Below are 25,874 nucleotides of genomic sequence, written 5' to 3'. Positions count from 1 at the left end.
ATGGACCCAAGCTGGTCTGGTAGCACATGCCTGTGGTTCCAGTGCTTGAAAACCAGAGGCAGGAGGATTCTCAAGGTGAACCTAAGCTACATAGTAGCATCCCATCTTTTTCAAACAAGGTCTAGACATCTATTCCTGGCAAGCCTTGAACATCTCCTGCCTTTGCCAACTGGCACCAGAGAGTGAAGTCTGCAGATGTGCCAGAACTTCCTGTGGCACCGTGTTGCACTCTGCTGGCCTCTTCTGGAAGGATGGTATTGGGCTGTACAGCAAGTACATGGTATCATTTCCGTGTGGATGATGGGGAGGGTGGTGTCTACTTGGCACAGGTAAGGGACTGTCCATAAACGCAGCTCTTTGTTGTCCTTTCAGTGATGGGTCCTGCCACCATGATGGTTCAAGCTCACGAGGTTTGATGACGCTGCATCATGTATAGTGTGGAAGACCTCCTGATTTCTCATGGATACAAACCAGCCCGAGATGCTCCAGCACCACGTGAGGACAAATCAGAGCGATGCAGGTCAAGAAGGACGGGACCCCAAGCTGGTCAAGGCCTATTGAATGGGTACAAGGATGGCTCTACAGCCCATGCCCACAATAGGACATCCCTAGGGACAGGACACGTAAGCAACTCTGAAAAACGCAGCAGCAAGCCAAGAGGCCACGGGGAGCACCAAAGCACTTCTAGAACTCCTGAGGCAGGGTAAGCTTCAAGTTGGCCCAGCGGTTTTATTTTGTTGGTTTTGGTTTGTTTTGGTTGGTTTGGTTTGGTTTGGTTTGGTTGGTTTGGTTGGTTTGGTTTGGTTTGGTTTGGTTGGGCTGACGTGGGAGTTGATGTTGGGTTATATGTAAGTAGATCAATTCTTCCTGTTTGGCTGTGTTGGGAGAGAGAGAAAGAGAGGTCAAAGATGGGTATGAATGTTGCTTGGGCTGTATTTAGGATCTGAGTTCTGGAGGTAGTCAGCACGGAGCTAGCTGTGTAGCAGACCTGCACTCCCAAAAACATTTTCCACCGAGGCAAGCACATCGTCTTCTGGCTCTGACTTTCTTCTCTTATAAAGTGCTCAGCCATGTAGGAAGCATCCTGGAGCTTTATAGAGCTCATTCATGCCCACCCCGACACGCAAGTATGATGTACTTCAGAAATGGGTAGTTTGGGAAGTTGGAAAGAAGCACATGCTCCCTCTGTTTACATGTTCACAGGTGGCTTTTGACCCATCTTGCCTTTGTACCTGTGTTGTCTCTGTGTGGTTGTCCCATCTGAACACAACTATACCTGTGCAGGGGTCTCCTTATGAAAGACAAGGGGATGAGTTGGTAGGACAATGCTAATAAGAACAGGAATTTCAGCCACCATGCAAAGGAATCCTGAAACTTTCCCAGGCAGTTTTCGTTCAGGAAAACCAATGCCGTCCCTTCGTCACACTGTGCTCATCTTGGGGCAGTAAAAGTATACAGAGGCAGAGTCAGAACTTATAGGCAAGTTGGTTGAGCTTTCCAAGAACTTTGCTACCTGGCAAATGTGGGTTTGATTTTCTCCTGTCTCACCTTCTTTCTGTTTGGGTGCTGCATCTGTCTTTCTCTGAGCTCCGATCACAAGGCACCAAGATTGGCCTGGACTCCTGTTTTTTCTGTGGTTTCTACAGATTTTGAACTGTATACACAGTGCTTCTTTGATTGAGAGAACCCCTTTGACCCTTCTCTTGTATAGGCGCAAACTCCTGAGACCCACAAGATTCCCCTTCCCCAGCCCTATGCCAGTAGGCACAGTCTCATGCAAGCAGCCTCCCCGTGCCGTGAGTGAAGTGATCGGATCACTGGCTGTGTGACCAGCTGTGTGTCACACTGGCGTGTTTCCATGTGTGTTTCCGGGATTCACTATTTAACCTGGAAAGTCAATAGTAGCTTTTGGATGGAGCCGGTGCCTTGTAGAGTAGAAAGAGAGAATGCACACGTGTGTGCAGAAATCCCTGTATTCCTGGATGACCTGGAAGGGCACTTTCTTCCTTTGGTAGCCAAGATACTTGAAACTAGGAGGCAGGGTATGGGAAGTGGGAGAGGAGGAGAACTGTTTCCCCATCAAGAAGATGTTGCTCTGGGAGGAAATAAGCCAGTGCCAGTAGTGAACAACTCAAACAGTTCAACCTAAAGATGAAACCAAGCACTTATGAATCCTGCATCTGGATGACTAAATAATGCTCCACTAGCTCCTGGCCTTTGGCCCCTTGACAAGCACATCTGTGGCCTTGTAGCTGGTACTGTCCCAACAGTAGCCTCTGCTGGGCTGGTCTCCAGGTCTGCAGGACACATGGGACTCAGGATGTTCAACTCCAAGCTATGAGGAGACTGGGAAAATCACAAAGCTCCTCTAGTGACTTTCCTTCTGGCTAAGGTCTGATCTACAATGGTCCCCAGATGTTGAGTTAGGCCCTCAGTAGCTAGCTACCATTCTCAGAAAGGTGAGAGAAAGTCCTGAGGCCAGCCTGTTTTATTTTGCCTGTTTGTAGCGACATAGGCAGGGCAGCGATGTTTCATAAAGGAAGAGCAGGATGACCAGAGAGTATTGGTGGCTTGGCAAGGTCTACTCTGGGTGGCTATGGAGGGAACCTAGAAGCTAGGTATCTGTGGCTGCCACCCTGCATCAGTGAAGGTCCTGGTCACACTTCCAGTGTGAGAGACCTCAGCCTGTGAGCTTTTCCTCCAGCTGCCAAGTGCTGGACTCTCTTCACACAACCCCCCCCCCCCCCCGTCCTCTACCCCCTTGTGAAGGCATGGCTGGGTCCGTTCCTGTCAGTAGGCACTGAAGGGATGCATGCTTATACCTCCATTAGATAATGTACACAGTCCTGCTCTTCTGTGAACATTGTTCAGTTCCACATTGATGCAAGGAAGAGTTGCCTACAGCTTGGCATTCAACTGAGACATCAGCCCAGGGCTTCTTTAGACATAATTAGCAAACATACAAGGTACTTGTTTCCTAATTTTGAAGATATTGCCCAGAGCTCACACTGCTGTTAGATCAAGTGATACTGAGCAGCCAAGACAGGGACGATTAACAGTTTGGGAAACAGAGGTGAAGGAATGTGTGAACTTGCTAAAAAGCTTTTATGCTCAAGTGGCAAAGATGAGGCCAAAGAGTCAATTCACACAAGTGCACAGTTTATCTAAATTAGTGACTGGAGAGAACTTGCTTTCTGAAGCTCTGTGTCTGGGACTTCGCTTCTAGGCTGGACAGCACAGAAAATAGGCTGTAGGCCCCCACTGTGTGACCACTCCCTAGGGCCCAGCCTGGCTCTCTTGCCATGATGACAACCCTGGCTTCACAGCACCACCTGCAGCTGTCTCCATGCCTCACCAGCCTGCCTTTCAGGCCACCAGGGCCCTGGCCTTGCTTGGTCACAACCGTCTCCCTGTCTACTCTCCAGGCTCTCCTGTGTCCAGCAGGGGACCCTGCCTTCTCAGCAGCACTTCTGCAGGTCTGCCCCATGGTAACTCCTCTGTCCCTGAATTCTCTAGCATGTCCTCTCATCCTCTGGATTCCTTGTCCCAAAGGTCAATACCATATCTGCTAATCGGCAGCCCTATTACGGCACTTTCACCTCATCAATGTTTATCCCGATGCCCGGGCATTTGTGCAAGTACTAAGTATTCTACATGGCAGGCTCATCTGGGACAGGCGAGGGTCTTGCCTGCCCCCAGGCTGGCAGGGGTAGCTTTCCTGGTAAGAAAGAAGAGGAGGATTGGCCTTCCAGCTAGGCAGCTGAAGTGGCCACCGTCCTCTCCCCAATCACAATGCAGCTCGAGGAAGGGTTTATTTTGTATCACAGTCCAGAGAGCACAATATACAACATGGTGGGACTGGTGTGAAGTCAAGATGCAGGTCCATGGCAGTGAAAGCGTTTGGCACAGTTTGTTCTCATCCTGTTGGATAGAGCACAGAGCAATTGAGCCAGAGCCTGAAGTAAGTATAACCTTCAAGATGCCCCAGCAATCTGGTCTGCTAGCTAGCCTATACCTCATAAGGTTATATAACCTTACCGGAGGAATTATTCTCCTTGTCTCTCCTTGTGGGTAGCCCTGGCTCTTGGTTTTGTATAATAACTCTCTTTGCTGGGCAGCCCTTTCTGCATATGTACAGTGGGACAGTGCCACTGGACAGTAAGCCCCATACATAGGCTCCTGGTGACTGTACTATTCTCTTCCATGATGGTTGTCCTGGTATGTGTCTGTTGCTGTGTGATACAACACCATGACAGAAAACAGCCTTGGGAGAAAAGGATTTATTACATCTTATATCATTGGAGGGAGTCAGGGCAGAGGCCACAGACAACTGCTTGGGCTCACTTCCAAGCCTATACTCAGCTACTTTCTTATATAGCCCAGGCCCACCTCTTCAAGGCTCAAGGGCAGCACAACCCACACTGGGCTAGTCCTTCTTACATCAGTCAACAATCAAAAAAAAACAACAACAAAAAATGCAACACAAGCATGCCCATAGGGCAATCTGATGGAAACAATTCCTCAGTTGAGGTGCCCTCTTCCCCGGTGACCATCAGACTTCACTGAAAGTCACTTAAACAGAACAGAAAACCCACAGGCCACACCCCAAGCATCACATACATTCAGTAGCACATATGTGTGGGCACAACTACAGTACACACATTCATGAGCACACAAGCACGAGAACACAGGAGCATCACACACACACACACACACACACACACACACACACACACACCCCAGCACATATATGCATGAGCACACCCATGCATTTTCGCACACAGCGAGATGGGTGGGACACCGTGGAAGAAGCTGCATGCTTCCAGTGAGGTCAATCCTTAGTGCCCATTAAAATATGTGAGGGCTGTTATCAGTCTTCACGGGTTTCCTTAATGTGTTTCCTGTGGAATAGTATAATCAGAGGAAGCTGTAAGCTGCAAATAACTTAACAACGCAGAGGTTTGAATCTGAACAGCACATCACAATAGGCTCTGCTCTGCTTCACCCAGGGAATTCTGATTTTGCTTTTTTTCTTCCTTTCTTCCCCTTCCCTCCTTCCCCCCACCTCCCACTTCCTTCCTCCCTTCATCAGTTACTACGAGGCTAACTTGTGATTATCCAGCAGCAGCAGCAGCAGCAGCATGACTAATTAGAGACTGAGCCACTGAGGGAGCCTCTGATGTGGTGGCTCTAGACTCTCGTCCTGGGTGGTTTATACCAGGTGGATAAACATTCATTCTCAATGGTGCTACTGGGTATTGTAAACAGTTCTTTTTTTTTTTTTTTTTTTTTTTTTAACTTCTCTCAAATCATACCCTACTTATAATAGTTTTCTTTAGAATGCTTAAGTTTATCACCAGTTTCTGTGTCTCTCTTTCTCTTTCCAAAATTCTAAGCCCAGACACTTTATCTTTTGGGCTTGCTTCATTTTCTCAGCACAGGGTGCATATGTTGGCCTTCTTCCAGGGGACAATGCTAAGCTATCATGCTCTAATGCTAGCAAAGCCCCACGGTTCTCCTGCCCTCTCCTCCAAGGCACTTGTTCATTTTCTGGGGAAGCATCTCTGTCCTCAGTATCCCCTGCTCACGCAGCCACATTACCTTTTGCTGCAGAATTTGCTCAAGGGGGGTGGTGGGTAGTGGTTGTTGGTGGTAGTGGTGGTGGTTAAATCCTTGGACCAGTGTCTTGCAGAAACATAGTGGCAAGGAAGGACTTCCAGAGACCTTCCTATGTTTTGGCAGCCACAGCTTCACTAAGAGGCTTAGTCCATGTCCATAAGGAGGATTGTCTTAGCTGGAGACCTGGCTAAGACTGAGAGGTAGGAAATGCCACTGGACAGTCTGCAGGGGATGAGGGGATGCGGTGAGGTGCGGGGGAGAGGAGGCACTAAGCAAGAGCTGAGTAGCTCTTGCACCACTGCTTTGCCCTCAGGAGGACTGTTCTTTAGGAGGAACAAAGAAAACTTGGTGACATGCAGCTGGGCAGTGGCCACAGGTGGCTTCTAGAGTCGTCATAGCCCTAAAGTCTCTGTGCAATGATCCTCTCTGATCCTGTGCTCTGTGCACACTTCCTCTGTGCTCTGCCTGCTGTGAGCTTAGCCCTAAAGAACAGGGGGTTGGAGAGAGGGAACACCCACCTCCACAGCGGCTGAGGGAGGGAGGGCACGGTGGTTGAAATTTGGTGGAAGTGAGAAGCTTGAGCGGTCTTTCATGTCTTCAGTGGCACTGAGTAAACTGTACTGCTCAAGAAAGTTTGACTTGGTAAAAACTACTAATTCCTATTAGAGGAAGAGGGACCCTCCAGAACGGTCTGCCTTACCTGTTGCATTTACATGAGAACAGATGGGTGGGTGCTTGTCCTTCCTGTTTTGTTTTAATAAACCAAACACAGGGTCTGCTCTCTATTGTCCTGTGGAAACGGGTGTAGCTTCTTCCTTAGCGACCAGCTGTGCTGGGCAGGGCAGCATCTTGCTCTGACACTCAGCTGGATCATCAGTTCCTGCTGTTGTACAACCTAGAAAAAAGAAAACGTGTACTAAAATAGCCATCACCTCCTGACTGAATTCTGACTTCCCCTTTCCTCGAGCTTGCCTCTTTCCCCTAGGATAAGAAGAAAGGGTGTGGACATTACCTGCCCACCACAACTTTATCATAATCTGGGTAGTAACAGCTGAAACATTATTCTCTGTTAGGTACTATGTGAAACATTTTGCATTATTTCACCTGATCTCCCCACTCTGAGCTCCCAGAAGTAAGGAGGGAGGTTAAGGATTGAGCAGGTGTGCACTTAAAACCCATGCCGTCCTTTGTCAGCCAGGGCAGAAGGCTCACACTCCTGGTATCTGGTCACCCTCCTGAAGTCAAAAAGGGGCCAGTACATATTACTTTGGGTGCTGCTACCAGCACCAGATATGAAAGGCCACTTCCAAAGAGGAAACGGAATCTGCCATTAGGTTCCTGCTGATGTGGCTGAGGAGCCAGTGCTCTGTTGCCCCTCTCTCCCTGAAAAGATGTCTCTGCTGGGTTGTCTCTGGAATTAATTCCCACAAGAAGTGGTGTGCCATTGGCAATCCTGTGGGCACAGGAGCCCCAGCACACTCCTCCAGGGATGACTGCTTCTGGAATAAGAAAGTCCATAATGTGTTCCCTTCCCTCTCACGACACCATAATCAACATGCCCCTGCCATTTAATCTGTAAGATGAGTGGGCTCCTTTAAATATCTGACATGACTCCGAGGTGGGGGACATGTGGGACAGGCTCTCTTCTCTTAGGAACACTCTCAGGAAGTGTGTTTCTGCAAGATGGCAGACATGATTCATACACACTGAAGCCCACTCTGTGTGTCAGCTGCCAGCCAGGGTGGCCACCTACCTGCTACTCACACTGTTTTTCTTTTATTGCCTCTCAGTCCTGTATGCCTACCCTCCCTACCGATTCTCTATCTTTTTACATATAAAGGCCACTTATTTATGCTGTGGTAGTGGGGTGTGTCCTGGCATGTGAGTGGAAGCCAGAGAACTGCCTGCCAGTTCTGACCCTTCACCGTGTAGGCTCACATAGCATCTAGGACTGGGGTATTAAAGCCCATGCCCACAGTAACACACCTCCAAATTGTGCCACTCCCTAGGCCAAGCATATTCAAACCATCACACCTCCCCACCCTGATCTCCACATGAAAGGACAATTGGCTGGACCTGGGGTCATGATATGGTCAGAGAGGGGACCACAGTGCTCATGTTTCCCTTTGCACAGAATATTCCAGGCCAGTCTGCAAGGCAGCACTCATCTGCTAAAGCTCACCTACATCCTGTGTACCAGATGGTCATGAGTCAGTCATAATGACCCTGGAATGCACTGAGACAGATAATCCTATCAGAGCATGTGACAGCCATTAAAATACTACCTCCATTCTAAGTGATTTACCTTTTGTTATTAGCTTATGTGTGTGGGATGTGTGCATGTCTGTGTGTGTACATGTATGTGGGTGTATGCATGTCTATGTGTGTGCATGCCTGTCTATATGTGTGCATATATGTGTTTCCATATGTGTGCATATGTATGCATGTGTATGCATAGCTACATGTGTGCATGTATGTATGTGTGTATGCATGCATGTATGTATGTATGTTGGGAGCATTGAGTGAGGGTGTATATGTATGTATATGCAGGTCTCTGAACCCAGATTTTCTAGTCTAGATAACCAGCTTACCCTGTGGATCTCTTGTCTCTGCCTCCCTCCCAGTGGAGTTACAGGCAGGCTGCCACCCTAACCCTGCATTTATATATGTAACCCTGGTTTTCACCAGCATTCAGCAAGTGCTTTAACTCAGATGCTGGACCATTTTCCTAGCTTTTTAGACTTACTTGTAAAGAGAAGACAGTGTGCCCCAGCAAGGTGACACAGTGGGTAAAGGGTAAGAGCCACCAAGCCTGCTGACCCAAGTTTAATTCCAGGAAAATACATGGGAGAGGGGAAAAAACTGACTCCCACAAATTGTCCCTTGATGTTTACACATGCACTGTGATATGTACATATCCATATACATATACAGTCACAGAATGACATTCCAAAGGACAGGCTGTGGCTTTGCTCAGTGGTACCATGCATGTGTAAGGCCATAGGTTTGATCCTACATACAACAGAACACAGCGGGGTGGAGAAAAAGAACAAACAGTCTTTCTTCCAGTGAAAAGGAGTCACATGAAGAACGCAGACTCCTCCTAATTCTCCTCTTAATTACCTTGCAGAACCCAGGAGTAAGTCTGCCAATTTCCTTTAGACTTGTTGTTTTTCAAATGTTTGTATTTTCACTATTTCCCAGCGATGCTGTTGGCTTCATCACTCTGGCCCATGATAATGTGGGACTATCAGAGAGGCTCACTCTGTCCCCTCCGCCACCCTTTGGGGCTCACATAGCCCTGTTGTGTCTTCTCACCAGCCCTTTCAGTGTGTGCATGGATGGTGTCATCTGAGCACACTGACTTTATCACCTTATCTTTCTCCCAGCCCATGTCAGTGTACCCGACAGGTTATGCAGAATCCATTGTAAACATTTCTGTGTTGAATCTTTAGTTTTTTTATTTTTTTAAAGAAAAAATTGATCTCACCTTGTTTTTTTCAAAAGCATTAGTGAACATCCTTGTAGCTTTGAAGCCATTTGAGGTAGCACTTGATATGTGTGGTGTAAGGTAGTTGTCTCAAAGCTGGTATAGAAGATGCATTTGGTGATTTGTCTGAAGGAGATAGTACAGAACATTCCCTGGGTGGTCTTGATGCCTGTCATGGCCTGGCTGAGGCTAAGTTCAAAGTAGACAGTTGCAAAACAACTGATACATTTGGACGTGTGTGTGTGTGTGTGTGTGTGTGTGTGTGTGTGTGTGTGTGAGAGAGAGAGAGAGAGAGAGAGAGAGAGAGAGAGAGAGAGAGGAGTAGAGTACAATTTTCAGGAGTTGGATCTCTATTTCCACCATGTGGTGGAATCAAACTGAGGCTTGGCAGCAAGCATCGAGACTTACTTGGTTTTGAGGCAGGACCTCACTCTGTAGTCATGTCTTACCTGAGACCTGAGTCTGTTCCTGGCAGCCATATTTATTAAGCTCCAGTGGGTCCAACACCCTCTTGTTTGATCATGGCCGTGGCATGGGCATGTACAAGCAGTGTCTTGAGGTCTCAGCCTCTCTCTAAGCGCAAGGCATGCTCATCACAAAGCCAGAGCCACCCTATGACTGAGGAGGGACATGGAGGGAGATGGAGCCCCTCCCTGTCAGGAACTTCAGAAGGCAGATGGCTGTGTCTGCTGCAGGGCCACAGTCATGCTTGTCCCTTTCTGCTCCATCCCAGCTCAGTCTGTGACTGTTGCAAGGAGCGTCATGCCCTGCGGAGGGTGCTCTACTACAACAGTTTGCCACCAGCCAGCCAGCATCATCAGCTGTCTCCTGCAGTTTCTAGAACTACCCAGCTGGCTCACAGGCATGGGCAGGGGGCTTTCAAGGAGACCACTAGCAATGGCTTCCAGAAATGAGTCCTGGTAGAACCCAAGCCAGGCAGTGATCTGCCAAACTAGTGTGAAGAATACAGTTTAGAAAGCAGTGAAAAGATTGACAGCCTACACTAGGCAGCAAATGCAGAAGCATGTGGGCCTTGCAGTGAGACACCCTTGATCTCCCAAAATGGCCAAATTGTGCAAACAATAGCTGCTTTGTCAGTTATTTGGACACTGACTCTGCCCTTTGAGGCAGATAAGTCACTCCCAGGAAGACTAGCACATCCAGCTTTACCAAGGACTCCTTGCGTAGCAGCTGTGTTCTGCACAATCCATTCCCAGACCTTTATGTGCTCATGTGCTGTAGTCAGCAGGAATGGTGGCTTTTGAGTCCCTCACCCCACCCCACACCCTCATGGGCTTCACTCTGCTATACCTCCACGACTAATGGTCGGGGAGCACATGACTGTGGCGGGGGTAGGCCATTACCAGTAATCAAAACAATGTAAATTAAAATAATGAGAAATTAATTTCACTTATCTTCAGAGGAAAAAACAATTCTCAGCCAAGCTGAAACAGTTCTGCAAGACCATCTGTGTTCCACATACCTGGTGGGACTTTAAATTGGGGTGGCTTATCTAGGGTGGGTTTAAAGCATCTCCCATGGTCTACTCATTCCTTTTGTTAAATTTTATTATCAGTGAGCTAAGGCTACTTACATCAGGTGTTAGTGGACTAAGCATTCCTCAAAGTGTGTTAGAGCAGAATCCACATAAACAGTTGACACTGGTCAGATCATATGTATATTACTGGCTTACCATTTATCCATCACAATTGAATGCTGCAGGGAATTTATCTTAAAATGGGGGAAATAAAATGCAGTGGTCATGGACTTGGTGGTTTGTGCCTGCAGCTCCAGCACTTGGGAGGAAGACCTTGTATCAACAAATTAATAATGAAAACCAAATATAGCAAAAACTCTAATAATAACTTAAAGTGGAAAGTGGATTGGGCTTTCTGCTTTCCTTTCTTTGGTGAATTTCTTTTCCAGATTTTTACAAATGTTGTTATAATTTGGGAAAGCCGATTAATCATTCTGTGTCATGGTTCTCTTACCTACCAAAGAAGACAGTAGTGTTGGTAAAGTTTGAGGTAACTCATTAATAGTGTGACTGTCTGATAAATGTCATTGTTAAATCACATGATGAGCATGGCAGGCAGCCACCTGCTGGCTTGACCCCGTGTAGCTCCCGAGAGCGAGCTGCACAGGATAAGATGCCTGGGCAGCTCCAGGTCCTCACACAGCCTCTGGACAGTGGCTAGTGGTACCTGGGTTTGGTCCTTGTATGTGTTCTTCCAACATTAATTTCAACAAGGAATATATTTTTATTTTGTAACTTATGCTTTAAAATCAGTGACATTAGAGTGAAAACACTCTCCTGTTTGGCTGATCGGCACAGCTGACTTCCCAGAGCATCTTGCAGGGAGTAGCTTTTCTGTGCTGTGTCCAGCCCCGGTCTTTTGTGGGGAGCATCTGAATACCTGTGCTTAGCACAGCAGTGCTGCCCAATGCTCTTCACTTGCTTTAAAGTGGTGATCTAATCTCCTGTGTGCACCCTGGAGTCGCTTGGGAAGATCTGAAATACAATGATGTTGGACTCCTCCATAACCCAATCAAATCCACACATCTGGAAGTGGGCCCTGGGCAGTGATAATTTTGGATTTGAGGGTGTTTATTTGTTTCTATGTATGTGGGAGGCCTGATTGTATGTATGTACACCACGTACAGGTACTCACAAAGGCCAGAAAAGGGCCTCAGATCCTCTGGACCCAGAGTTACAGACAGCTGTAATCTACCACGTGGATGCTGAGAACTGAACTAGGTTCTCTCCAAGAGCAACAAGTTCTCTTAACCACAGACAATCTCTGTACCCCCACTGGCAGGGTTTTTTTTTTTTTTTTTTTTTTTTTTTGTTTTTTGTTTGTTTTTTTTTTTTAAGACTTCAAAAGAGACTCACATGCTGTGAAAACTTCCCCATGTAGAAGTTTTATCTGAGACTAAGAATCTCCTGGGAAGGGTGAGGAGGTGGCTCAGCAGTTAAAGCGTTTGCCCTGCAAGCTTGAGAAACAAGAGTTCAGGTTCCCAGCACAAGGAAATGCCACGTGGCTGTGGTGAACTGCTTGTAATTCGGCCTTCAAAGGCTGAGAGTGGGGATACGTAGACCTAGCTGGCTAGCAAATTGAGCCATGCCTGCAAGCTCTGGGCTTGCTTGGGAGACCATGCCTGGGGGAGTGACTGGGAGAGCAATGGGGATGGTTTCCAACATCAACCTTAACCCCTGTATACGTGCACACACACACACACACACACACACACACACACACACACACACACATACACACACAGAGTGCGGGGAGGAAAAAAATCCCCTGACGTATTAGTTAAACATGTAGATTCCTTGGTCTAAACCAGATCCACCAAATCTGAGCTTTCACATGGTGAGTCTTAATAATCTGCATGCAGACTTGTGCCACTCAAAGGTGAGCCATATTCTGAGAGACATGTTGTTTTATTTTGGAATTGTACAAATCTGTCAGGTAGTAGAGAAAGTTGCCTCTGTGGAGCCAAGAAGTCAGATAATGCAAAACGTGGAGGCTGCCCCCAGCATATTGCAGCCAACCACAACCACCCTTTAACGATCTAGTGAATAAATAAACATTCTCACTTATTACACATGTCATGTCTAGATAATTGTACCTGCTGTGCCTTTATGTGACTCGGGCAGTAAGTACCACAAACATATGACTTGCACATAGTATCAGTGTAGCATTGTATAGTGTCTGCAAAAGCACTGGTGGAGTTTTCTACTCTATTGTCATTTTTCAAGCCATTGTCAATATATACAGTATGCCACTGACCACAACATGGTTGTTTAGAGGGGCATGGCTGTCTAACATGGTTGATCAGTGGGGCGTGGCTGTCTAACATGCCTGTGTGGTTATTCTCGATAGCAGAGAAAGCCTGCAGGTTCTGGTACCAGGTCACCCCAAGGTCCCATATTCTAACACATAGATACTTCTCAGCATTAGGATTTTAAAATCTCCTAGATTCAGATGTATGGTTTCCAGCAATTTAAGTTCCCAAGACTGGGAGTAGCATCACCCTGTGGGAATGTCACCCAGGTATAATATGGTACCCTATGCAGTTGCACTGACAGGACTACCAGCACCGTGCCTCATGGGTGCCTGGCCCCATGGTGATTCTGGCCTGTGCTTCAATGCATTGCTTTGAAGATCAGACTCTCAGGTTGCTCAGTTGGTCTGGGCCATGCCTGGCCTGTGGTGCTCCCACAGCTGGAGAGAGAGAACATTCCTCCTCCAGGGTGCTCTTTTAATTCAGATGTTTTGAAGCTGTTAGGTTTGTGTCCACTCTAGCATAGCTAGCATCTCTGGTGTTCTGTGGATAGCCTGCTGCTGTCACTTGACTCTTGATGACAATAAACAGGTTGTCTTCCAACTATGACTGGTGGGACTTGTTTTCTTTCTAGTTGACAGTTGGGAACTGTCTTAGTCACTGTTTTATTGCTGTGAAGAAACACCGTGACTCTAGTGAGAGAAAGCATTCAATCAGGGGCTGGGTTACAGTTTCAGAGGGTTAGTCCATTATCATTGTGGTGGGGAGCATGGCAGCAGGCTGGCATTGGAGCAGTAGCTGGAAACCACATTCCTAATCCTTAGGCAGAGAGACAGACAGAGACAGAGACAGACAGCCTCTGAGCTAGTCACAGACTTTTGAAACCTCAAAGGCCATCCTAGTGACACACTCCCTCCCCCATGGCTGCAGCTCCTGGTCCTTTTAATTCTTTCAAACAGTGCCAGTCCCTGGTGCTAAGCCTTCAGTTATATGAGCCTATGGAGGCCTTCTTATCCAAACCACACCAGGATCAGTTTTTCAAAGGTGGTAACCCAGTGACCTTGAGCACTGAAGCAGATGAGGGTATGTTTGTCTTACATAACATCTGCCTTTCTGTTTTGCAGGCTTCTAAATCAACCCTCCTTAGCATGGTCCTCTCAGCCCCAAAGTGGTAGAGACCACATCTACTGGAGCAGAGGAAGGCAGGAGGGCAGTGGCTCCCTGTGTCCCAGAGACCGGAAAGAACTGGAGGTCAGAGGAATGGCGCAGGCTCACAGTCTGCCCATCCACGTGAGAGAGAGTCCGTGGGAAGTTGCGGGAAGGACAGAGCATGTGATGAAGAACGCTGTTTGGGAAGAAGAGCTAAGAATGCCGACTCCTGCTAGATGGCAGGATGTGAGCTTGGAGAGCTGGAGGCAGCCGAGGAGGTTAGGGAGGCAGGCACCCGATGGCGATGGACAGACAAGGTCCCAGGGAAGGTTGGAGGATCTGTACCAGTTTGTTCAGGGAGAGCACATGCCGACATCTCAGAACAGAAGTAAATCCCAGTCATTGCCCCGAGCTCTTTCTCCTAAAAGCCTGAATTTCACAGAAATTCCTGTTCCGCTACACGATGGTCACGTAACAGGTGTCCCAAAAGTGCCACCATACCCTCCCAGCTGCCCACCACCTTTGGAACCCACAAGGAACCTTGAGAAGGCTAGTTCCTCGGGCCCTTTTCCCAGGCCAAAGTTTGGGAAACCCCTTAAGACTCCATGTTATGGCTCTCACTCACAGCCCAGGGGAGAAGGTGGATCTCAGGACTACCAGCACAGGGACCCACGTGGCTCCTACCCAACAAGAAGTAAGGATCCCAGCCATGAGTTGGGAATGCCAGATGCTGGCTTAGAGCCCCCGGTGTATGTGCCTCCACCTTCATACCAGTCACCCCCTCAGCACATTCCAAACCCCTACCTTGAAGATCCCGTGCCCAAGCCTGTGAGCAGCAGCCAGAGTCAGCAGCAGCAACTACCTAAGAAACCTGAGGCCAGCTGTCCACTCTCTTCTGGCTATCTTACAGCTAGGGATCTCTATGATGTAATGCCTGGCTCTCCTCCTCAAGGTCTTCCTCCACATCCCTATTCTGTTGCCACCCATGGGGGTTCTATTCAGTACATTCCATTTGATGATCCACGGATCCGACATATCAAACTAGCTCAGCCCCCAGAGTTCTACGAAGAGGCAAAGCTCGATAACACATCCTATAACTCTGGCTTCATCACTACCCAGGAACCAGCTCTTGGGAAAAGACAGTATGATGATGCTCTTTCGGCACCATGTGGCCCAACACCCCCACCAGTGGGCGAGCGGGGCTCAGCCTTCACCCATTCCAGTCCCCGGTGGCTGCAGGGCCAGTTCCCCATGGGCACTGAACCAAGAGGCTTCCCTGGCCAAACAGAGCATCATGTCATGAGAGGATTAACAACTGATGTGAGAGACAGCAAGGCCGAAAGCCATGTGTCTTCCCCACAGCCACAGAGTGAGGGTACCTGCAAAACCTACACTAAGCTCAGAAAGTTTGAAGCTGGGATTCAGAGCAAGAAAAGTTCAAAGAAGAAAAGTAATGCGACCATATTTTGTTTGGTTTCCATCCCAGTTAAATCCGAGTCACTTGTGCCAGATACAGATACAAACAACAATAACTTAAAGCTGGGAGCTGATACGCCCCATGGGCTGGGTCAGGCTCCAGCCCTGGAGGAGCAGAGTCTGCTGAGCATGTCCTCCACCGACCTGGAGCTGCAAGCCCTCATGGGAAACATGGCTTGGAGAAGAACAGGTCTGGGGGAGTCAGAAGATGGCCAAACTGATGACCCCAGAATCCTCCATCTCATCAAACCCAGAGAACTCCAGGCTTTCCGCTCATGGCCAGGACACCAGTATAGAGATCAGCAGACCCAAACCAGTTTCCCTGAAGACTCCAAAAGCTCACAGCTCCTCCCTGCCACACATCCAGGAAAGGCCAGCACTGCAGCATTGGCCCCAGCATGTTCAGATACCACTGCCTCTGAAGTATATCTGCATGAGGCCTTAGCATCCAGTGACCCAAATCAGAAGCCTCACCTCCAAGGGCAAATGTCCCTCAGCCCATCTCGAAACAGTGCTTTCTCAAGGACTTCCTCAACCACAAACCAGGCATCTATGCCCAAAGGGGCCTCTGGCCAGCTTCCTAGTGCCAGCCCTGTACCCAAGCCAGAGGTGGTGAAGGGAGAATCCACAACAGGCCAATGCAATAGTACACAACTCTTTGGTCAGTTTCTCTTGAAACCAGTTAGCCGGCGACCCTGGGATCTGATAAGTCAGTTAGAAAGTTTTAACAAGGAGCTTCAGGAAGAGGAAGAAAGCCATGGTGCCAGCAGCGGGGGCAGTAGTGAGGACAGTGAAGCAGAGCAGCCAGAGGACTGTGCTGACTCCAGAGCCAAGACCAGGGGCCACCAGGAAACTCGAACAGAAGAGCAGCCTGCAGAGCTGGCACTGGAGGACACAGGGTCCCTGGAAGGAAGACGTAATGAGTCACAGAACTGGAGTGAGGAACCAAAACCTGGGCACCCATGTGCCTATCCACAGTCCCTGGGCCCATCACAGGAGGAAGACAGCAGAGGTGTTCCAGTCCACTGGGCAGATGGAAGCCTGGCTGCAGAGCAGAACAGCCAGGAGGTTTTGAATGGGATGTGTGAGCGAGACATCAGCCCAATGCCTGTGGGCAGGATTGCACCTGCTGACACAAAAGCAGCCCCTTTGTCCTGTCTGGCAGAGCCGAGAGGAAGTCAAGAACTCACCAAAGTCAGCAATGCTTTAGGGTCTGTGCGGCTGGGCAGAGATACTCCCTCAAAGGTGGACAGTGGTGGGAACTCAGAGGTCCTACCCTGTGTCCTGCAGCCCCTTGCTGACAAATATCAAGGCCTCTCCACAGCAGACTTTCGGTCTTTAGAGCAGAGTGCCTATAAATCAGAGTGTCTGGGTTTAGGGAGCACCATGGAAGTCCTTCCAACTGAGTCTCTGCAGGAAAGGGCAGAGAGGATCCTGGGCATCGAGGTGGCCGTGGAGTCCCTTCTGCCAGGTGCCAGGAGAACAGAACAGAGCCAGCTCCCTGAGCCTAAAGCAAGTGCCTGCAGCCCAAGTTCATCCAAAGAGGACTCATCACCCATCGTGGCTCCACCAGGGGGCCCCACAGTGTCTGCTGATGCCTTCTATGGCAGAAGGAAGTGTGGTTGGACTGAGAGTCCCCTTTTTGTAGGAGAAAGGGCCCCCCAGGCTTCTGTATGCTCAGATGTGGATGGGTTCCCAACAAGCCAGGCCACCAGTACTGAGCCTGAGAAAAAGGATGAGGAGGCGAAACCACCCTTCAAGTCCACTCTGTTCCATTTCATGGAAAAGTCCACAGATGTGGTGGGCCCTGAAAAAAGGCTCAGAAACCCTTCCAAAGTGATTGAGAGCTTACAAGAAAAACTGGTTTCACCCCCAAAGAGGGCCGACTCAGTTCGCTTGCTAAGAATGAGGGAGGTAAACTCCTTGTCTCAGATGAGGTGTCTAAGCTCCAAGAGTGAAGACTCCACGGAGGAGCCCGACACCTTACCGGGCATCAAGAATCCAGCCTGGCTGTCAGAAGGCCTTACTTCCCAGAGTGGTAAAGACCAGTCCTGGCAAGCAGGGCACCTGCCCTCTGTCTCTCAAAATGAAAATGGACACCCTGAAGTGGCAAGGAAGAAGATGTCAGACCAGGACCTGTGGTGTGCAGGTAAGGAGTTGGGCTGGAGGGCAGGAGTTTGGTGTCAGTTTGGAGTTGTGTGGTCATCAGAAGAATGACTAGCACATGGATATCCTCACCCCAATAATGGCAACAGTTTCATAGCATGATCCTTCATGCATGTGTGGTGGTGCACACTTGTATAGAACAATCTTTCATGCAGGCATAGTGGTGCACACATGTATAGAACAATCTTTCATGCAGGGGTGGTAGTGCACACTTGTATAGAACAATCTTTCATGCAGGGGTGGTGGTGCACACTTGTATAGAACAATCTTTCATGCAGGTGTGGTGGTGCACACTTGTATAGAACAATCTTTCATGCAGGGGTGGTAGTGCACACTTGTGTAGAACAATCTTTCATGCAGAGGTGGTGGTGCACACTTGTATAGAACAATCTTTCATGCAGGTGTGATGGTGCACACTTGCCATTTTACTTAGGAGTCTGGCACAGGAAGACCTTGAAGGCCAGCCAGGGCTACATAGCAAGATGTCATCAATTAACCATTTTAAAAGAGGGTCTGGAGAGGTTGCCAGCAGGTCAGGGCACTTGCTGTGCAAGTTTGGTGACTGAGCCCCATCTCTGAGACTTGGGTAAAGGTCATAGGAGTGAATGCAGTCTACAGAGTTGTGGAGTTTCACACGTGCACAAGAATAATGAATACATTTAAAAAGTAAAGTCATATTCAAATCAGTACCCAGCTTTCTTAGTTAAGCTTTCTCAATTAAGAATCAACATTGTGTCATGTATATGAATGATACAGAATTATCCTTATAAACAACTTCTCAGGCCTCGGAAGCTCAGGCCTCGGAATGTGCTGCAGACATGTCTGTGGCAGCCCAGAGGCTCATGATGGAGGCAGAACATTTCTAATCTGGTTCTCTTCCAAAATAATAGACATCCTTCCAAATGACCCTGATGATTGTTTTTTGCTAACTTTATTGTTTTTATTTTTAATTTTTTGAGAATGTGGTCCAGGCTGCTTATGGAGAGCCATCTTCCTCTGCCTTCCTCTGCTGGGATTAAAAGTGTGTACCACCACACCCAGGTTTTTTTTTTTTTTTTTTTTTAAGATATTTTTCATGCGATACATTCTGATTCATTTCCCCTCCCCCAACTCCTCCCAGGTCCTTCCCATTTCCCAACTCATCCACATGCATTTTTATTTTATGAGTGTGGGTGTTTTCTCCACATGTTTGCTTTGTGTAGTGCATCCATGCAGTACCTTAGGGGCCAGGGGGAGGGCGTCAGAGCCCCCCCGAAACTGAAGTGGCAGATAGTTGTATAGGTATAAAATTCACACCCAGGTTTTGAAGTCTCAGTACAAAAAGTCCGAAATATCTTAATAATTTTACATTTAAATGTTACATGTTGAAGTGATAATATTCTGAACATATTAGTGAATATATTTTGTATATATTTGGTGAAATAAAGTATATTATTAAAGATAACTCCACCTTTTCTTTTCAATTTGTTTTAATGTACTTACCAGAAAATTTTAAATAACATTATATGGCTTAGACTAGTTTCGTTGGATCTACCTGTCTATGAACTGAAGAACTGACTGTTGTAGAGTAGTGGCTTACAACCTTCCTGATGCTTCCTCCCTTTAGTGCAGTCTTCATATTGTAGTAATCCTCAACCATAAGCTTATTTCATTGCTACTTACAGCTGTAATTTTGCTACCATTATGAATCATAATTCACTATCTGATACGCTGGATGGTCTTAGGCAACCCCTGTGAGAGGGGTCATTCAACCCCTAGAGGGGTCATGACAGATCCAGTGTTCTAAAGAGTTCTTCCCATGGCTCCTTGTATTTGGGTCCTTAGCTTCAGTTTTGGGTCTTGGGACTAAGGGACATTATGTGGTGTTGTCTCCAGCAAATCTGGCACTGTTTAATTCCAGGTGCCTGTGTGGTCTGAGGCTTAGTCTGTCCTCTGTCTGTTTGGAGTATATCAGTCTCCTCCATTACCGACCCTCCACCGTATCTTCAGCACACAAGAAGCAGCTTACTTTGAGCCCAAGTACAGCACTGAGCGGTAACTGTCCTCTTGTGTGGTCACATGGGTTGTTGCTGAGGACAGTATCAGGAGGTGTTAAGTCATAGGAACTCTACTTCCTTTAGCCAGGTGGGCCTGGGGCAATCAGTCCATCAGTGAGCAGGCTCAGAGGCACCCCTGAGTGTCAGCCCTGCCCCTCCTGCTGTTGCTCCTGCACAGTGCTCCCAGCACAATCTTAGCTTTCACCATCACAGTGCCTAACATCCAGGTCTGTGCCAGCCAGCTGGAGCGGCGCATGGTGAGCCCTTAGGCTGCAGGAGATGAGATAGATACCCATCATACAGTGTCATTTCCCAGGTGCATTTCAGATCATTGTCTTCTATGAAATTATACCATCCCAATTTTTAAAATTCATCTTCTAGGCTATGGTAAGATTTGCTGTTACTTTTTTCTGTCCTCATTGAGGTTTTCATAGTAAGTGAGTAAGATACTACTATCTTTAGGATGCACATGATCTTTGAGTGGCCATATATTACATGCTAAGTATGACAATCACGCTAATTAACAGATCCATCAGCTCCAGCCTCTTGGCAGAGTTCAAGTGCTCATGTGCTCTATTAACTAATTCCCCTGTGAGTACTAACCTCAAGGCATGAGTTCACCTTACAGTAGCTCTGGACTCTTTTCATTGTCTCCTCTCTGCCCCAACGCTCAGCTCCTAGAAGTTCCATCCTACACTCTGTTACTACAGGTGTGACCTAAAAACAAGCCCACATGTGACATTCCAGTGTTGTGCTCATAGTTTAGCAGTGTCACCTGTGTCTCTGTGAATGACGAGTGTTCCTTTTTGATGCTGAATGGTGGCTCACCATGCAGACATTTGTGTATAGAAAGAACATTTCTTTCCTCGCTCATCTGTTGGCAGACACTTGGGTTGTTCTCCCTCTTGACATAAACAGTGCAGCGTGCCTGGATGTACAGAGACCCAACTGCCTTTCCTGGTAGTGAGGTTGCTGGATTTTATAATAGTTATATTTCTGTTTGTTCCTCAGTCTCCAGGGCTCCAAGAGTCAGACTGTCCATCTCAGCAACGTACATTTCCATCCCAATGGCAGCTTGGGATTGTTGTCCCTTTCTATGGTACTCCATTTCAGAATTCAGGTCATCTGGGCTCAGTTTGAGCAACGGGTCCTGGTCCTGCATGTTGGCTGGTAGTGGCTGGAGACAGGAAAGGTATTCTTGCCAGCCATGCACATGACAATACAGGTCCCCCATGCCTCAGAGGGAGGAATTTGTTCTTGAAGATGCTGTCATTGGATTGAGGGGAGGTATATAGAAGTACAAGGTACTGAGCTCTAAACTCCACAGCCCTAAAGCCAGTCACAGCAGCATGCTGTGATCTCAGTGCTGAGGCAGCCAAGACTGGATTTGTGATGATCATTGGCCAGTCAGATCAGACAAACCAGTGAGCCCCAGATTCAGCAGGAAACCTTACCTCAGAAACTACGTGGTCACACGGAAAAAATTAAGAACAATGTGAAAGCAGTTGAGGAAGATATCCAGTATCTACCATCAGTCTCTGGTCTCACCTTGCACACACACACACACACACACACACACACACACACTCACACACACTCACACATACAAAGAAAACAAAAAGAATTGGCATTAGGCAATTCAGCTAGTTAAGAGTCATTGTGTTTATTATTATTTATATTGTACGTTGAGAATCAGGAAGGTCTCTCAGTATACTGACTAGCTTAGCTTTACCTGTCTGTATTTGGTAATGATGGTGCCTGTTCCTTGAAAACATTCCAGCTGTCATCTCTGATTCCTTAGTGAAATAAGTTGGCTGAAGTGTCTAAAAATCAGTTTTCCATACATTTTGTTTTGTAGCAAAACATAAGCTTTGTTCTCTACTTTACTTGTAGCCTGAAGATTAAACATAACTTGGCATGTGAATGCCCTCCTGACCTTTCATTTTTCTTGTTTGCAGATTCCTACGATCCCAGTCGAGTGGAGAGAGTGTGATGTCTGCTGGCAGAGTCCCCACTGCCTCGGCTAGTGGAGTGTTCTCTGGTGGACCCACCTGTCTTGCTCAGGCTGAAGCTGGGAACTGGAGTCTGCAGCGTCCTGACTCCTCCTTTGCCTGCCATCCCTACAGAATTGTTAAAGATAAAGCGGTGATCTGCTGACACATCTGTCTCTGTATTGTAGACATGTAATTCCTGTATTAGAACAGAGTATTTACATCAGTTCTCTTCCAGTGGATTAGGCCAAGCTGGCAAACAGCTTGGTGTAAATGTGGTGTTAGGTGAAAAGTCAGACACAGAAGCAGTGGATGGTTTCGATTGTATCCTGATCTCATCCATTTCCTGCTGCTTCTCTTCAGCCCTTGGTCATATTTGGGAGCACAGCCTAGGAGTGTGGACACTTACAGTGTGAGGGGAGTGTGAGTGAGTGAGTACACACGACCTGTTTTTATTACCAAACCCTCGGCAGTGTGAGTAACGCTCGCTGTAACCTCCCCACAAGGTGACCCGCCTGGCATGGAGGCAAACGTGCTGTACTCTGCTTTGCACTCAGTCTTCCCTAGGTTCTACCTTCTGTGTGAATGTTTAGATATTCTTTATATGAAAATAATTGCTGGTTTAAAATAGACCATGTTAACAAAGTAACTATATTTCTTTTTATAAAATGGCTATTTTTCTATGATGTATAAACAGTTCTTAGGTGGCAGATTTTTAAGGAAGTGCTATTTTATTTAAGAGTCTATCCCTCTGTGTGTGAGGGACCCAAAAGGGCCCACCTTGGCTCTAAAGCCTTTTTCCCTGCTCAAACTTCATCAGAAGCCAATCACATGTTCATTAACTCTCATAATAATTTGCACAGGTGGAGCTGTGAGATTACATTTGAAGATACCACTCTCAAAATCAGCCCACAACTTCACGGTCACCTTGCAGCCGTGCCCACTGGACTTGCCAAACCCCATACTTTTCTTTTGGTATTTCCTGCAGGGAATCTGCCCCAGGAAGAGACTGTTCTCCCGCCTGCCTGCCACCTTGCTCCTTTAAAGAAACATGTATTTTTGTCTAGAATGAACCTGATTAATTAATCTTGCATATTCTGAGAAGTGCTTGAGAGCAGTACGTAGTTGGCATTTGGTGTGCGCATGCACCGTGACGGAAGCATAGAGAGGCCTGTGGTTCCACTATTGCATTTGCCTGCATAGTTCGTGCATTTTGTGCCATTTCACCCTTCTGCCTGAGGAAGGTGTTCTTGTCAGCTAACATTTCCCAAAACCTTTGTCCCCTTCCTTCCCCTCTTACCTCTCTCTTTGTCCTTTCCTCTTTTCTTCCCCCCACACTCCGCCTCCCTTTCTCTATTAATATTTTGAGACATTTAGTTAACCTCTTTTCTGATATGCCAAATTCCTGCAGTGTGAGCCCATGGCTGGTCAGTCCTCTGATCCTAAGCTCAAACAGGACTTTCCCAGTCTCTTTTGTGCACCATATCATTGTATTTCCTGAGAACCCCACGTGCACTGACTGGACTACACAAAGCAGAGTCCAAGTAGTCCCGACACACCTCCCCAGGTGCACACATCTGCAGCCTTGGTTTGCACCTGTCTCTCACGGTCGGCCCTGTCCAGAGCTTGGCTCTCATGGGAAGAGGTGCAGATTTCCCTGGGTCAGTGGGCAAGCAGGTTGATGGTTGAACCATCTGCTAGGGGCAAGTGAAGGCTAAACTAAACTGGTCTTTGTGGGGCTGCACTTCCCTCCTTAAAAGAAAGTGAAAGCAGCCATGTGCATGTGACACACGTAAAGACCCAGTGCACGACTGTGTACTGTGTACACACTCATGCTGTACTGACTCTCGTCAACTAGCCCGATACCATCTAAAGACGAAGAGATGGATCCTGAAGGAAAACTGTTGTGCCTTATGTATCTCAGTCTGAAACAAGCTGTGCTTCCATTTTGTCTTGTTTGAAATCACATCATACTTCCTTCTAGCTGCTCAGTCACACGGTGAACATTGTAATTTAACCCTAATTTTTCCATATCCGAGCTCATAAGCAAATCTTTTGGAAGTGGTAATGTTAGCCTTAGAAACTTGAAATTTTGACCTGTAACTTTTCATATTCCTAGGTAATGTATATCCGACCAAAAATCATTTTGTTGAGGTCTTAAGGTCAATACCAACCACCATTCCCTATATAAATTCCATGTATGCCCATGACTTTTGGTAGAAGAAGTTTTCCATATTCTGTGTTTGTAATTATTTCTCTCACTACACATGTTGGTATTCAATAATTTGGAGTTTGTAAAATTAAAAGTCCTAATTTTGATTGTTTGAACTAAAAAGTGTAGGAAGAATTGTGCCTGTGGTTGTTTTGGAATTTACAGACATGACGGGGAAATAGTTTCTTTGTCCTCTTTGGGGAAGTTTCCTGAAGGACTGTAAATGAGGTGTCTTACTTATTCTTATATATACTTACATATTCAGTTATGTTTCTGTAAGCTCCGGGAACCCTCTAAGGATGCAGCCAGCCCCTGGAAGGGACCATCAGAAGCATTTCTATAATTATAAACACTTATTTCCTTTATTAATAAAGACCCTGAATGTGCATCACCCCCTTGGCATTGTGTCTCCCTTACTGGGACAGTGGATTTAGGGTCTCAGAGTTGAAACCCACAGAAGGATCAATAGCAGCAAAGGCATAAACCACCCCATGGCTCCCAGAGTGTGTTTATCCACTTTGAACTTATTGTTCATTTGAAATTATTAGATAATACACTATTGTCAGCCCAACAGCTCCTCCAGAATGACAGGACAGCAGGGGTCTTGTGAACAATTGTGGTGTTGGATCAGCTGAAGTTGGAGGGTGGGTAGTGTTGAAGCTGCTGTAGCTATGGCTCCATTTTCTTTCTGCTTTGTTTTAGACTGCACATGTGCTAGAAGAGAGTTTGGCTCAGAACAGGCTCTAAGAGACACATTCCAAATGGCCTTTGACGAGTCTGAATAGCGAGCCGGCCTTGTCCCAGAATGTGGATTGGATCAATCAAATACCACCATAGGAAGACTGGCCCCTAATATGTATGTTTTGTTAATAATGGTGGGCTCAAGACCATAAATTCAGACCACAGCCCCTTGAAAAGGTCCCTGCAGTCTGACAGCCTGCTCACTAGAACAGTCCTGGCTTCAGCCTCACTGTGGGAGGAAGCGTAGGCTCTTGCCTGTTGGTGGCCTTGACCTCGAGAACCTCTGTCTCAACTGGAATTATTAATGTAACAGAGGCCAGGGAGGGGATTGTGCGGCTGCAGACAGCTCAGTCTACAGTCTTGTCTGCAAGCCTTCCTGCAGCTGCAGCAGCCCCTGTGTCCACGTTCCAGTACCCACACTTCATATCCAAGCCCACGAGGGTGACACGTGAGCAAGAGGGAGACCAAGGCAAGTGCAAGGTGAGAAGCAGAAGTCAGTGATGGCAGCCACATGTCAGAGGCAGGGAAAACCATGACCTCTATCCAGATGTAAAAAGATCAAAGAAGCCCTGATTCTCGGGGTCAGCTGCCGCTCCAGCCCCAACCGCAGCCTGTCGGGCAAACTGAGCATGCCCCAAATCATAAAGTTTTGTAAGAATAAAGCCCTGGAACCCACAGGAACTTTCTGTCTGATCACTCTTCTGTCCAGCTTCCTTAGCATTTAAAGTAAACGGTAAGGGCCCTGTGGTAATGTGGGGTATAGACGGACAAGGAATAATCTCACAGACTGAGGCAGAGTAGCAGCTGGAAAAGCAGGATGGAGACATCTGAGGAACATGCCTCTCCTCACAGTGTAGCTACCTTTACTGTCTCGGGCTGGTTAACCTGCTCTTAACTGGTTTTGCAAGACTACCTGTGTTTAGCATCAGACTGGTGCAGAAGCTACCTGACTGCCAACTGCGTGGTTCAGGGTTGTAGGTACCAGAATGACAGATGGCACAGCACCTTAACTTTCCACCAAAACCCAGTGGGGCTGAAGGACCTGCATGTGGCTTCCTCCACAGAGACTCACAGATGCAGTGACCTAGCCTCTATTACAACTCTCTCACAGCCTGTTGGCCAGTGCTTAGCTTTCTTACCTACCTCTCCTGCTAGGATAGATAGATGGGACACAGAAGCAGGCTTTGCATGAGTGGGTGGCATGG

At 47.4% G+C, this 25,874-nt stretch overlaps 1 protein-coding gene across 1 annotated transcript in view; it reads left to right on the top strand.

Moving 5' to 3' along the window:
- Nucleotides 1-24,313, top strand: part of JCAD (junctional cadherin 5 associated) — a 36,757-nt gene extending 12,444 nt beyond the window's left edge. The window contains exons 2-4 of the mRNA XM_080917172.1: nucleotides 373-703; nucleotides 14,023-17,672; nucleotides 21,684-24,313. Of these exons, the coding sequence (XP_080773298.1) occupies nucleotides 429-703; nucleotides 14,023-17,672; nucleotides 21,684-21,718 (3,960 nt within the window). The 5' untranslated portion in view covers nucleotides 373-428 and the 3' untranslated portion in view covers nucleotides 21,719-24,313. The remainder of the gene's footprint in view (nucleotides 1-372; nucleotides 704-14,022; nucleotides 17,673-21,683) is intronic.
- The last annotated feature ends 1,561 nt before the right edge of the window (nucleotides 24,314-25,874 follow it).

This window comes from Micromys minutus (genome assembly GCF_963924665.1).
Source record: "Micromys minutus genome assembly, chromosome: 5".
Taxonomy (NCBI): Eukaryota; Metazoa; Chordata; class Mammalia; order Rodentia; family Muridae; genus Micromys; species Micromys minutus.
This window is presented reverse-complemented; position numbering and strand designations above follow the sequence as displayed.